Here is a 15,521-nt window from a genome sequence, read left to right as displayed (position 1 = left end):
AACTCAGGGCTCTGACCTCCTTTAGGGAAACAGTCATTCTCATATTTGGTCTTCTTTTCCTGCTGCCTTCAACTTTTTCTAACATTATTGTGTTTTCCAGTGAGTGTTGACTTCTCACAACATGCCCGAAGTAGGATAGCCTCAGCTTCGACATTTTTGTTTCCAAGGATAGTTCAGGCTTGATTTGATCTAGGACAAGCTTGATTGGGTTTTTTGTTTGTTTTGTTATGTTATGTTCTTGGAAGTCCAGGGTATCTCCTCCAGCACCACATTTGAAACAAATCAATTCTTTTCCTGTCAGCTTTCTGTACTGTCCAGCTTCCACATCTATACATGGTGACTGGAAATACAAGAGTGTGGTTGATCTTGGTCTCCAGTGACAGATCCTTATACTTGATTATCTTTTCTAATACCTTCTTTGCTGCCATTCGTGGTTCAAATCTTCTGATTTCTTGCCTGCAGTCTCCGTTTAGATTGATGATTGAACCAAGGCATACAAAATCTCTAAATGTTTCAGTTTCTTCATTATCAGTGCTAAAGTTTATTTATTTATTTATTTATTTATTTATTTATTTATTTATTTATACCCCGCCTATCTAGTCATTTCGACCACTCTAGGCGGCTAGAGTGTATTTCTCTAGTTGTGTATTTCTCTAGTCATTTTTTGTCTTATAAATGTCCAACTGTAATCCTGCTTTGGCACTTTCTTTTTTCACTTTCCCTAACACTTTCCAAGAATAAACACAGCATAAATTCAGTGCTGGAGATAAAACTGGCTTTGAGATGTGGTATTGGCTTTGTCTGTTTATATACACAGGAATGGCATTTAAATGCATGAAAAATAATTTTCATTAGACTGATGCTAACTTGCCAATATGTGTATATGGGCCTGTATACTTTATAAGTCTTTATTTTAACTTTGCATTCCTTTATTCTCATTGCAGGGGAACACTTGAGAATCTGCCCTCAGGAATATACATGCTGCACATCAGAAATGGAAGACAAGCTCAGTCAGCAAAGCAAACTGGAATTTGAAAACTTGGTGGAGGAGACAAGTCATTTTGTACGTACAACATTTGTGTCCAGGCACAAGAAATTTGATGGTGAGTTGCATTTTATACTATGCCTCTTCTTAGAACTGAATTATTGTATTCTGTGATCTATAAAACTGTATATAAATTAGTTAGTCTGTGCCACTTCTTGTGGGAAGTAAACTTGTTAAATGATCTCCCTATTTTAACTCCCACACATGTAAAATCAAGATGCCAAGGAAATGAGTAGATGTATTACCAAGGGAAAAGAACACATGGCCCTCTGGATGTTGCTGGACTTCGCTTTCTACCAGCCTCAACCAGCATTGCCCATGAGGCTGGCATGATGGGAAATAGAATCATCAAGGCTATAGTCTCCCCACCCCACTTGTAGTTCTGCTAGTTTTAGATGTATGAGAGGTTTTGTTTCCACTTGTTTGTGTGTTGTTGTTGTTGTTGTTTAATGGGGGAGACTTACTGACTTTTGGTTCTTCCCTGGCAACCTGAACGATACAAATTGGCAGCAAATGTGAAATGCTGATCACATGTTTCCCCTCTTGAAAAATTCAACAATGAATCCGCTGTACTGTCAGATCCTTCCACTGAAATTGTTTATCATAAGAAACCAGATATTTGGAACAAACATTAATTGTATTTTCCAGGCAATTGGATATCACGGTCTGTTTGTTGTCCTGCTAGAGCAAGAGCTTACTTTAAACCTGGCATGCCTTATATCTGATTACTGCTTTTAATTACAAAGATATGAAGGATTACAATGCTGAGAGCCTCAAGACTTGCCGACTGTTTAACAATGTGTGAGTGGAAGGAAGATTAGATCTACAGTACCTCGCTTAATACTAAATGCCTCTTCCCTCTATTTCCAAATTGTTGTTCGAGTAAACAGTGGCATTTATATAGTTGTTGTGGGTTTTTTGGGCTCTTTGGCCGTGTTCTGAAGGTTGTTCTTCCTGACGTTTTACCAGTCTTTGTGGCCGGCATCTTCAGAGGACTGGAGTAGGAACACTGTCCATGCTCTTTTGGTGTTTGTTGGATAGTATTTATAACTGTGGGAACGGCTTTTTGTCTTTTTTTTCAGGAGATAGGGTGGTCAGCATGTTTTTGTTGTGATAAGGGGGGGGATGGAGAGATTATCTGTCACTGTGATTGATAGGTGTTGTTAGCTGGTCTTTTTTGTGCAATGATCCCTGGCCCTTGTGGCTGTATTTTTCGGAAGGGCGTGCCAGGCCATGTTTAGTTTTAGGCCTTCTTTCCTGTTGAAGTTTTATGTTTATGGATTTCAATGGCTTCCCTGTGCAGTCTTGACATAATGATTGCTAGTGTTGTCCAGTACTTCAGTATTTTGAAATAGAATTTCATGTCCAGCTTGTTTAAGGGCATGTTCAGCTACTCCTGATTTTTCCGGTTGTTTTAATCTGCAGTGTCTCTCATGTTCTTTGATTCTGGTGTGAATGCTGCGTTTTGTGGTCCCATTATATACCTGCCCACAACTGCAAGGTATCCAGTATACTCCTGCAGTGATGAGGGGGTCCCTTTTGTCCTTTGCTGACCATGACATTTGTTGTATTTTTGTGGTGGGTCTGAATACTGTTTGTAGGTTGTGTTTTTTCAAGTTTCCCCATGCAGTCTGTGACCCCTTTGATATATGGCAGAAATAGTTTATTTGTGGGTGGCTGTTTTTCCTCTTCAGTTTGGTGTTTTCTTGGTTTGATGGCTCTTATGATTTCATTCTTGAAATAGCCATTCGCCTGTAGGGCCCAATTCAGATGTTTAAGTTTGGTGCTGAGAAATTGAGCTTCACAGTTCCGATTTGCCTAGTCTACCAGTGTTTTGATCATGTCTCTTTTCTGTCGTGGTTGGAGTTTTTGTGTAGGTACCAGTCTGTGTGGAGGGGTTTTCTGTAGACCTTGTGTCCCAATAGGAGGTCAGTTTTGCGTATGACCATAACATCCAAGAACGGGAGTTGGCCTTCTATTTCTCTTTCCATGGTGAATTGTATATTTGGGTGGATGCTGTTGAGATGGTTCAGAAATTCTTCCAATTTATATTTCGCAGAAATAAACGGTGGACATTGTGGGAGCTTGGTGGAGCTACTCCTGCCGTACACTGCTTTGGTAGTCTTCCAAAATAGATCCTAGATGAAATGGAGTGTTTTCTGTTTTTCTTTGACATAAAGCATGCAGCTGGTTGCAATCTGTGATGGGAATGCTATCAGTAATGCAGGGACCAAGTTGTAGGTTTTTGTTCTAGGCACACCCACACTTCCCAAAAAGTCAGATTGTGTTTTTGTCACTTTTTAAAGGAGTGGCAGTGTTTAGTTCCTAAAAAGCCTTCCACATGTGAGGAGCATGAAGAACTAGGATACTGCCTTATAGAGAGCAAGGCCATTGGTCCATGTAATCTAGGTTTGCATACTCTGACTGGAAGCATCTTTCCAGGATTTCAAACAGAATCTTTCCTAGCCATTCCTGGAGATCCCTGTCATTACCTGACAGCTTTGGGTATGCTAGCTTACCAGGCCAGCACTAATGAACATCTGAAATCAGACCATATCAGATATTTTCAGGACAGTGGGATGCTTTAAAAAAATTGTTCTCTCTGCAATGCAGGCTCTACACTAAGTAGAGTGTTGACTCATCCAACTCTCTGTTGTCTACGCTGGATGTTAGAGGTTCTCCAGGGTCGCACCCAATAGTACTTTCCTAGCCCTGTCCAGAAATGCTATAGTTTGAACTCAAGACATGTTGCATGAAAAGCATGTGCTCTCCCATCAAGCCATGGGCTCTCCCAAAATGCATGTGGGTGGGTAGAGCACACCATTTGCCACCTCATCTTGAACAGCAAGGTAGGTTAGTTTCGCCCAGTGTTTCACAGTGTAATTGTGGGCATTAAGAGATAAAGCATGTGTTGCCATTGCCACAGGGATATGGCCACAGGGACATAGCCAGTATTCAGCATGATATTCACCCACTTCAAACATTGGGCTTTCACATTCTGGACAAGCTGATGTGGCTTTTTTCTTTTCTTTTCTTTTCCTTTGCAAAGGCTGAAACAAATTTCCTCCTTCTTTCATTGTGGATGTGCTTTCTCTAATTCTGAATATATGGGGAAAGTATGTAGGATGGAGAAATTGTGTGGATTCATGGAGACATGAACAACGCTAACCTAATTATTCTTAAGTTTTCTGCTTATGAGTGTCACAGTTGTTCAAGCCCTGACCTTGCTCCAGTTGCATACAGCCTCTGAGGAACTTGGATTCCAAGCATTGCCACCTGGTTATCTTGAAAGGCAAGGCAGAACAATAAAGATCCATCTGGCACCGGATTCAGAGTGCCATGAAAAGGTGGCAAAATACTAATTATTTAAATTGTTGTTGTGTTTCTACTATTAGAGATGGGCAGAGAGGTTTGAGGGATTTTCTGCCTCCTGGCCCAAAATATCTCACCTGTCTTCGGTAGCGTGCACCTGAATTTGGATGAGCACAATGTCTTGAACTAACTCTGTTGAAAGCAATTATCCAAGTGTCTTGCATAGAGATGGGCACAAACCAAAAAAACCAGTGGTTTGTGATGTTTCATGGTTAACCACAAACTACCATGAACCAACCAGAAAACCTAACTAGTTTGCAGTTTAGTTTTCGGTTCATGTCTGGTGTGTGTGTGGGGGTGTACCTGCTCCTGTTGCACCACTGCCACACTGTTATTGCTGCTGCCCCCCCTCATTGCCACTGCCATGCAGAAAGCCTCAACTGGCTTCCACTCCAGGAGCCCAGATGCTGCTTCTGCACAGGAACCCAACCTCCTCTTTATTGCCCTGATCAGCTGAGAGGCTGTCATGAGTGCATCCGAAGACCTGGATCCAGAAGGGTTAACTGAGGCTGAAGAGAATGCTGTGAGATTAGAAACACCTGAACCGCCTCCAGATTCTCCTTCCACAGCAGACAAGCTTCCGGCCAGGCTTCAGGAAAAACTTAGGACAAGGAGATCAGAGGATCGCTTAAAGGCTATCCACAGAAACCTACGTTCATCTAGTCCTGAGTATTAGCAAGATAGAAAGCTTTCCAGCAGCTCAAGGAGCTGTTTTACTATAAGTGAAGCCAGAAATTCTAACAGTAAAGCCAGAAATTTTGTGGAAGCAAAGAGTCAAAACCTTGGCTTGCATCCACGTTTCTTGTACTGTGTTCCTGACCCTGAACTCTGCTCTTGGACTATGCTAGTATTGGACTTTGGACTCTGACCCTGGACTACGCTGTGTATCCGACTCTGGACTTTGACACTGGACTTCATTCTGTGAGTTGATTTATGGACATTGGCTTTGCATTCTTAGTATTCTTGACCCTGGACTGGCTTATCGGACTTCGGCTGTTGTAACCCCCGGGAACGTGACAGAGGCAGATGCATGCACAGAAGATAGTGACTGGTTTCCCTTCCAGGAACCCAGGCACTGCCTCTGCACATGTGCCTGATGCTCAGGGCCCTGATCAACTGGACAGAGGCAGCAGGCCTGGCTCCTAGATGGGAAGCCAGCCCACTGTCTCTGATGATGGCAGTAGAGGTGGCAGTGGCAGTGGAAGTGGCAGGACCAAGTAGAGAGGTGATGGGGGACAGTGGGAAGGGGCCGGGCAGGCATCCATTTTGCCAAAGCAAAATGAATTGCTGCAGGAGGGGGGGAGTGTAAAGTTGGTTGGCACTTCATTTCATTTTGGTGAAACAGGATCCTCAAACTGGGTCACAAACCAAACCACAAACCAGCCTGGTTTGTCAGTTTTTCAGGTTTATAATTAAGTTCATGCCCATCTCTAGTCTTGCAACAACTGCAAAAATGGGTTCTCTGGATGTAATTATGTCAAAGGTGTAATTCAGTATTTATTATTCTGCCCACTAAATGCTAACCCAAGGGAAAAAAGTTTTTTATTAAATATCCTTTTATAGTACATAGATAAAACACCGGAACGTATCATGACAGAGTTACTATTAGTTTTCTGGTATTACTTATCTGGTGCCATTTCAGCAGCCAAAAAAATACAGTCACACTTTCAAATTCATTTTTGTTAATAAATTTAGATAAATTAAGTTTGTGTTTGAATAAGTACTGTAATTAGTACAATTATTTCAGTCACATCATCCATGGGCCTTGCATTTTGTAAATCACTGATTTGTGGCATTAAGGGATGGATATGTGGCATGCAGAGGTTTTTGGCTTTATGCAAGACAGTGATATGATCACAGCTTTGATTGTTTTTCCTATATCAGAAAATTTGGAAAGAGTTTGTTCAGGGGATAGCTGACAGCTTGCGACCATGTGCTCATCACGAGGTTTCCCCTTCTGCTAGCTGTAGGAAAGGAAGGCTTGACATTTCAGTCCATAGAAGAAAAGAATGGGAAACTACTGAATGGCTGGGGAAGGAACTAGACAAAATCACAGCTGATGCACACTTTCTCATTGCTTTCAATAAAGGAAGATGTATTACATCCTGGTCGACAGCTAGTAACCCAACATGCGCCCAGCTACAAAAAGTCCCGACCTCACAGCTATTTAGCCTCAGAATCATATCAAGCCCTTTCGAAATAAGTTTCACTAGTAAGATGTACTGAAGCAAACAAACTGCCATTGCTTTGGCTCTGAGAGAGGGAAGAACATTTGTGGGAACCAAGAAATGTTACCATTGCAACAGAATTGATTCATGTCTAACCCTGTTTATATGTAAGAACAGGAGGGGGTCTAAATGAATTGGCCAGGGACAACCATTCCAGAAATCGACAAAAAAATTGGGTGGGTTTATGGCTTTTTAAAAAAGAGCAGTATTCCAGGAGCCCCCCGCCCTCAAAGTAGCTTAAAGTATATTATCCTCCCAGTGTTGCCATAATGCTATCATCTTATTATCACCCATTCCCCCTGCATGGTGGCTTTGCTGAGCAGCTGTTTTGCAGTCAAGCCAATTTCTTTTTCTAAGTATTGCTCTATCAGCAGCTGAAACCAACCCTATGAGGGGTTCGACTATGAATGTTAATGAGCAGGCCCTATCTGTTCAGTGACATGTCTTAACCATACTCTGAATAATGGTACACAAATTACAGTGAGAATTTGATGGTTGCTTTTTCTTCTTTAAATGGAAAACAATTAATCGGAAGTTGTATATCGTTTTATTCTAAGACAAGAAGTGAGAAATCCAGTCTGTTAAGTGACTTCTGCGTCAAACTGGCTGACTTTTTGGGGGGATAAAGACAAAGAAAAGGCTATTTTATGTAGGATGCCGAAGGTGCAGGCAGAGATAGCTGTTGTGAGCCTGCCAGAAAGCAGGAAACCAGGGGGACTAGCCTGCAAAATATTGTGAAAGCATGCTTAATTGAAATAATCTGCAAGTTATACAACGGAAAATTTAAAAGTCATATGACTCTTCATCAAGGAGAAAGAGGTGAGGCGGGGGGTTTCCTGCACGGTGGGGGGTTGGACTGGATAGTCTCAGTGGTCTCTTCCAGCTCTATGACTCTAGAATATAAAACAAAGATTGTTCAGGGACATTCAAAGTGAAGGTATGCCAGTATTGATGGACTATGGTGGGGCTTGGTAGCTAATACTTTTTGGTTAGGAGGAATCCTAAAATCCGGAATATCCCTGGCAAACTGAGGGCTAAAGGCAGAGTAGGTGTCAGCTTTAGTAAGGCTTGCAGACAGTTAGTTAGAAAGGCCAAAGATGAATAAGCAGTGAAGACCATGTGGAAGTAAGGTTCTAAGGTAAATATGAAAAAATGACAAGAAGCATTCTCATACTGAGGCAGATGATGGAATTTTAAAACAGCAGCATTTGAAGAGAAAACTTGTTTGGACTGAGAAACCAAGACAGTAGTTATGTAAGTCCAGCCTGGCCCATACTGGCTCCCTCCATTCCCTGGTCTCTCTGGGTGAATGGGCAACAATGCCTTCTCTGGCCATTTTTTGGTTAATGCTGCAGACCAGCAAAAATTTGACTAACAGCTCTCTCTGCCTGTGAGATTCTCCAGTGTCTTGTAGAGTCTGGTTCCCTTAGTGACTTAGCCTGTTTTGGGGGTTCTGAAATGTGCTTTGAAAAAGGGTATGGGGGTTATGCATTTTCAGAACTGGCTGGCAAGAAGTAGCCTTTGGGTACCGTTGATTTTGATGAATTGGGGCTGTATTAAGACTTACATTGCCTATCTGGGTATCTGCCTCGTCCCTGTCGTCAACGTAACATATTTATGCAGTAGCAAATGTTTTATTGCTATATATGTCCAGTTTCCTCTCTCTTCACAAAGAAAGAGAATCTGTAAAAGGCCAATCTTTAGACTTGGAAAAATAAGGAGAGAGAAGCAAGTGTGGTGCAGTGGTCAGAATGTGGGACTGGGACTTGAGAGATGAAGGTCCCAGACCCAACGAGAAAATCCATGAAATCCACTGGATGACCTTAGGCTAGTCATTGTCCCTCATCTAAAGTTGTTGTGAACATAAAATGGAGAAGAGAAGTATCCTGTACACTGCCTGTAACTCACTGGAGGACGGGGGAAGATATAAATGTAACTAACTAATAGTAGTTTAGAAACAATGTAAATCTCCATTTGGTTAAGGAAGAATAGGGAATAACCAAAATCTTGTTGGAATTAACACAAGCAACATAACCCTTGGCAGTGATTTGCCTCAATCAAGTCAAGAAATTACTCTAGACATTGTTTGTGACACGTTGATTCGCAGGACACATTATGTCTATGGTGATTTCTTAAGTTGAGACAGTTAGCCTACAAAAGATACATAGCTGGAGCAGAAATAATTCACAAAAGGCCGTAGGGCAGCATTGTTTATAAATTTGGTGCAGCATTTGCATCTTTCACATTTAATACTTGCCTTGAATCCATGTAGACTTGTAGAAATAGGGTGTAGACTTGTAGAAATAGGTATCCTTTTGGTTAGAGATGGCATATAAGAATATTCAAGTTTTTGTTTCTCCTTTAAATAGTGATTGTCTGCCACATGAATGCTACTTATGGTTTCATTCCTATAGATGCATCTATGTTAAGTATGTTAAGTTTCAGATCAATCAAGGTTTCATTGCAATTTGTTGCCTGAATTATATACAGATGCTGGTCTCAAGAGTTTACAGAGTCACATTAGTATGAGAGGTAGAGGCAGTAAAATGCCCATAAAATATGTTTGATTTGTAGTCCTTTGGCTGTTTCTCATGGAAATATCCAAACAGCATAAACAAAATGTTGCCTTCCCAAGGAAAAGAAATTCAGATAAACCTGCCAATCCATTTGAATATATGTGACAATAAGGACTACATTTAGAGAGAAGTAGCAAGGTAAATCTTCCATCACAGTTAAACAAGCCTGCACAATCGGAGGGATATATGTAGGTTCTGTTAACATTTTATACTAATTCCACCTTGAATTTTGAATCAATAAATGAACCGAAATGAGATTATCCTTAAATATTTGCTCCTGAATTTAGTGATGCCTTTCTCCAATCTTGGGGTGATTGGGGGGGGGGGGAAATACAGACAAAAATGCATGTATTATGAAAAAGTGCTCACACAAATGTGATGTTGGTTAAAGAAATAGGTTGCAGAGAATGACAGTACAAGGCAAAATGGCAAGCAAAAAAGTGTATTAAGTGAAATGTGCATTCAAATTTTTATATATATATACTATGTATATGCTGACATTTTTAAAAAAATTGAGAACCAGTGTGTGAACAGGGCGAGAGGAACACTTAGGAAAATGGAGTGGGGGGGACTCTGACAACTTGTCAAATCTTGAACATAGACTACTAATCACATGTTGTGTTCTGCAAGGGATGTGAAAGCCCATTGTTTTCAAAGTGCTAGAGAGACAGGAAAAACAAGAAAGCTTATCAGCAGCAGAAGGCAGATCCAGGTTAACTTTGGTAAAGAGAAACACATTGAGTTGGGTTGCAACACAACATAGGACCAGTGGGCTACATCTGTGCAGGTCCGCACTAAAACAGTATAAGTTAAAAGGATCCCCAGACATAGTGTAGTGCTCATCCCCAGCTACAGAGTAGATGATGCCATTTTCCCTTTCTTGTGGTTGCTTTTTCATCATATTGGGACATATTTGTTCTGTAAAGTACATATCAGTAAGAGGTATGGCCTTAATAGGCTGTTCTTTTTGCTTAGAGGAATTTGTGGAATTGCCCATTCAAGTTGCCTATGTCATTTTTTAAGGCAATACATGACCCACTGCAGTTTCTACAAGTTCATCATGAAAAGGTTCAATCATACTGTTGGTTGCTAGTATGACACATTATGGCCAGCCAGCCTGGCAATGTCCACTAAGGTTTCTCCCCATCTTCTCCTCATCTTGACAAAATGCATCTGGGCTAATGGTACCGTGCACTTAATTCAGAACTCAAAATACCTAATTTTGGAATGACAGCTCCTAGAAGTCCCCCATTCATGTTGGCTTTGGAGTTCTGGGATCTGAGGTCCGTAAAGACAACTTTTCTAGATTCTGATTCCCTTATGTAGAACAGTGACATAATGTCTGACATTTTCAATGAATGGACCGACCAGGAAATAGATCTTGATTATCAAGAGGCACTGGGCTGTGCATCTGAGCCTGCCTAACCTTTCTAACTGGATTAATGTGTTATTTGCTCAGTGGGTAACCAGGGAAGATGACTGTCTTTCTCTGTTGATAATCTCTCCATTGGGTCTGTTCCAGCATTTTTCCTAATTGGAGAGGATGGCAATCCCCTTCAATTAAAGTCCCCATTTATGTCCAGCTGGCAGATTAACTGTCCCTTATTCCTAATGGGGCAGAAAGGTCACAGTCCCTCTATAGCATATGAAGAGTTGGCTGTAAATACGCTACTTCTGCATCTTGTGGCAAATATTGATTTAAACATAGAACGGCATACTACTGAGAAGAAGTTGGGGTCAGAATTTGAAGAAAGATGCATAGAGTATGTGCCGGTTTAGAAATCTGGGAAATCATTTGTTCCCTGATGGTGTGCTTATTTCATCATGTTGCATTTCTGTTGTTCTTGTTGTTCAGAGGTGGCTTATAAGACAGAACTTATACTTAACTAGAAAAGGTAGTGTTCCTAATTAAGCGGATTATTTCCTGTTAAGCTCCTGATACTTAAATATCAGGCGCTTAATAACACTGTAAAATTACCTTGTTAGACATTTTAAAGAACTGGACACAAGCTCACGTGCAAATTCATGTAAGGTGAGGAGCACGAATATACCTTCTAGTATTTCTCCCTACATGAAGCCAATGTAGGGCTTCCTTGTTTTATAGGCACATTTCCTGCATATACCGTGTGTGTGGGGGAGAGAGAGAGAGAGAGAGAGGACTGCATTATATATACAGTATATATAATGCAGTCTTCTGTATATCTGTAATGTATCTTCTAATCTGGACTAACTGGAAGGTGTCTCAGCCTTTCATGCTCTGTTATTCTGGATATACTCCTATTGAGAAGCAGGGCTTTCTTAGGGGTGGCACCACAGAGGTGAATGTTGTTTCCACTTGTTTTCCGTAACATAATTTGGTTGTTCATGTTGTTTAAAACCTATCCATCTACCAAATTGAACCATGCTTTTAATGTTATGATTGTGTGGTTTTTTTCACTACATGATGTTCACTTCACAGTGAAGTTCGCTCAAATCCTCCTGGTTGTCACTGCAGTTCCCAAGGTAAAACACTTCTAGGTACCCTTATATTTCTGCCACAGCCCTTAAGTAGTCTCAAGATATTGTGTAACTATACCTGACTCCTCACTATGCTCAAGCCCATGAACAGTTTGGCTGGAATCCTGTTTACTTGCATGTATCCTGCTCTCTGAGATTCTTCTTCACTCTACCAGGTGTGTGCTCATGACAAAATTGGTCAAATGACAAGTCTTATAACTATTTACACGAAGAGGAGGGCACCAGTGAGGAGGGAAAAAATGTGTGATTCGCCTGATGTGCACATATATCTGGAGCAGGAATTTGAACTTTGTTACAAGTTATACTAGTTTAAAAAATGATCAACTATAGATCTACATACAAAACATCTGTGGCTTTTCAGTGACTATCTTATACATTCATGATTAATCATCTCCCTTTTCAGTGAATTTTAAAGTGTTGTGATCTGCACATGTGATGAGGGGACCGTTCTAGCCCCATTTCTTTCCATCATCTCTTTTGACACCTGAAAATGACCTTCTGAAGATGAGTCAGCCAAAACTACATACCTGAGAGGAAAAAGGTGGAATTTCCAGCAAGCCTTGTCATGGTACACGACACAAGTCCCACTGCAGTTTAAAAATGTTGCCAATCTGCACATTTTAAAATCCCATTAGGGCTTCTGTTCCAGCCAAGGCTTCCCAGCTACAGACAACACTGCACTGGGGCAGCTGAGGCCTTGCCCACGTGGCAAAAACTGAGTCACTGGAGCTGCCATTTGGGCCAGAACAATGTTGCTGCCCAGTCAGTGCTGGGAGGGTTCATGGCTGCCTTAGCATTCTTCAGCCAGGAATGTTCTTGCCCAGGATGGGCGCAGCTACAGCTACTCTTTTTGCCACATGTTCATCGGGGACTCTCATCTGCTGCCCTGGCATTGGTGCTGTTAGTAGCCAGGGTCCCTCCCAGCAGTGGCCAGGTGGCAACATTAACTGAGAGGGCATGTTGTACTCTAAGGTGAACTCTACAACAGGAGATGTGGTGCAAGCAGATTCATGTCTGCTTGCAGATAACCTGCAGTAGAAAGCTTTGATCTGGATTAGTGCTGATGTGTAGTTCCTGCTGGATTTTGCTCTGTTCCAGTAGACTCTCCACTTGAGCCAGAAACTGGATGGGTGGGTGAGGCAGAGAAAGTTCTAGTAGGGTTTGTATCCCTTTTAAATAAACTTTCCTCTCAGCTTATACATAGACTTTCTGAACCTTTTCCTCACGGCCCTTTCTTTCAATTTCATTAATGCCACGTTGTTCCAAGCCCTACTTCCTCCTGCACCCATTCTCTCTATCCATATAGAAGGGCACACTTCCAAGTATTCCACACTTGTCAGTCAGTCCACACTCACACATCTGGAACTACTTTCCATATAAACGCTTCATATGAAATGCTTGTACAAAGACAAAAACCCAAAACATATTGTATCACAGTTAGGTCTTGAATATTTGAATGGAAATCAGACATTACTGTAATTGTTAACCTCTCTTTGTGTTTTCTTTGGTCAAAAATAAGTAATATGCATATGGACAAATGTGTGACTTCTCAGTCTTACTTTAAGTCTTTTTCCTATTTTAGTTTTTGATGTTGTTGCCATTTCCTGGTTTTGGAAAGTGTTGTTTCCAGTTTAATGAATAAACTATTTTGATTCTCTGTATGGATTATTGATACTCTCCTCAAAATGATGTATCCATCGTTTGTCTGGTTCTTTGCCATAATCTATAGTCTGCTAGGACCAAGCTTTGGAAACAGACATGTTCTGTATTCACCACAGCAAGACTATCATAGATCACTGAACTCCATGTTTATTGCCAATTAATGTAGACATGTTGTTAGGGAGAGCTAGCGGTATTATCATTTATCAGTATTTCAATTTTCAGGCCATTTTCAAATCTCCATAAAAATATACTATGATTTGTTGTCAAGGTTGTTAAATTTAATGGTGTGTTATTGTCTATGCTTTTGGTTATCCATTGCAAGGTTGCTCTTCTGTTCTCAACATCAATATGTCACTTCTGTTGGATTATAGTTTTGTTTTTTGTGTTTTTTTGGGTTGTTTTTATGGTGACCCTTTGTTGTTCAAGAATCTGCTTCTAACTTTCAGTTGTTGGGGGTCATGAAATGGAGGCAAGACACTTGGCCAACTTTGTTCTGTGCAGACTGTTTGCTTGATCCTTGCCCTTCACAGCATACTACATCTCCTAGTAAAGGGACAACCAGCTGAGTCCAGGAAGTTGTAAATTCTTCTCTGAGAGAGAAGAATTTCTCTCTCAGAGAAATTCTTAAAGGAGGAATTAAATAGGTTACTCCTGAAGATGTCTGGCCCAGACCTGGAAGGTGTTAATATACAGTAAAGGCTGGTTTCCAAGGCTTCCTTCTTGGGCATAGTGCATGACAAGGCAGTTGCCAACCAACTCCAGACATCTTAAAGGAAGCTGCTTTTCTAGCTTGGAAGAACATGTTTGTCGGATCCATGGGCCAATCTCCCTTCTCTTAATCTGCTTTAGAACCACCCCCACTCCCAGTGAAACCAGAAAGGAATGTTTCAGAAAAGTGTTTCCTAGAAGTGAGAAGGGCCTTTTTAAAAGAAGAATCATCATGTCTGGAAGTTTTTGAGAGGAATTAGAGAAATTCAATTGATATATTGTGCATTCCTAACCCTTATCAAGATCCATTCCAGCTGAGCCTCAGGTCTCACTGTAGAATGGGAACAGCACTGATCACCTTTTACTTAGAAAGAAAGATCCAGGAATATGACAGGATTCTTTTGAATAACTCATTGGCTTTCACTGCTCTCAACCTTGCCATTCTTCTGGTTGGGCGTTTTGGATCGGGTGGTGGAGGTAACCATGACACAGTGCTCCTTTTTTCATTTTGGATGGCTAATTCCAGAAGGTGGTGCTGAGGGGTTATTGATCTGTCCTGTGGCAATAATTACGTGAGGTCCAAGAGACTGTAGTATATCTCCAATACTGTTCAAGATTTTCATGAAACTGCTAGGAGAGGTTTTGAAGACATCTGGACTGGGACATTACTGACATGCAGATGACACCCCCTTCTGTTTTTATTTTTCAATAAATGCAGGTAAGGCAGTGGGTTTGCTGAATCAAGGCTGGTCATAGTAATGGAGTGAGTATGACTGTTGAAATGATAGTCAGTTGTGTTGTGTTGCTCATTACTTCTTGGCAACTGAATTGCCATTATCCTTGTTGTTGAGATGGACATGAACCTGGAAAATGGTGCTTCAGGGTTAGCCATGAATCATGAACCACCCTGAACCAACCAGAAAACCAAACCAGTTTTCTGTTTATGCCCTGTGGGGGAGGCTACTTGCTCCTGTTGCACCACTGCTGTCATGCCACCACTGCTTTCTCCTCCCCAGGTCTCCATGCTCTGAGGCAGTGACCAGCCTCATTGTAGGGAAGCTGGGGCAGTACCACTGAACATGTCCCTATCTCCCAGCTGATCACTCTGATCATCTGGGAGGTGCATACATGCTCCAAGGAATGACCAGCTTCCCTGCAAGGAGCCTGTATTGGAGCATGGCACTCAGGCACCTGGGGAGGAGTCAGCAGCTGTACAGCAGCAGGAGTAGGTAGACCTGGTGACCAGGGTAGCAGGAAGGGGGCACGTGGGCCATCCTCATTTGCCAAAGCAAATGAAGTGCTGAGGGGAAAAAGTTTTTTGTTTTGTTTTGCTTTGGCAAAATGGGATTCCCAAGTGGGTCACAAACCAAACCACAAACCAGCCTGGTTCATTGGACTTTCTGCTTTGTGGCT

The 15,521-nt window shown here is 41.5% G+C and overlaps 1 protein-coding gene across 2 annotated transcripts in view; it reads left to right on the top strand.

Annotated features, from left to right (window-relative positions):
- Positions 1–15,521, top strand: part of GPC6 (glypican 6) — a 999,214-nt gene that overhangs the window by 278,928 nt on the left and 704,765 nt on the right. For both annotated transcript variants that reach the window (XM_072994687.2, XM_072994686.2), the window contains exon 2: positions 945–1,103. In XM_072994687.2, coding sequence (XP_072850788.2) covers positions 945–1,103 — 159 coding nt within the window. The remainder of the gene's footprint in view (positions 1–944; positions 1,104–15,521) is intronic.

The sequence above is a fragment of the Pogona vitticeps genome, chromosome 3 (genome assembly GCF_051106095.1).
Source record: "Pogona vitticeps strain Pit_001003342236 chromosome 3, PviZW2.1, whole genome shotgun sequence".
Classification (NCBI taxonomy): Eukaryota; Metazoa; Chordata; class Lepidosauria; order Squamata; family Agamidae; genus Pogona; species Pogona vitticeps.
The sequence above is the reverse complement of the archived record's forward strand: the minus strand, read 5'-3'. Positions and strand labels throughout refer to the sequence as shown.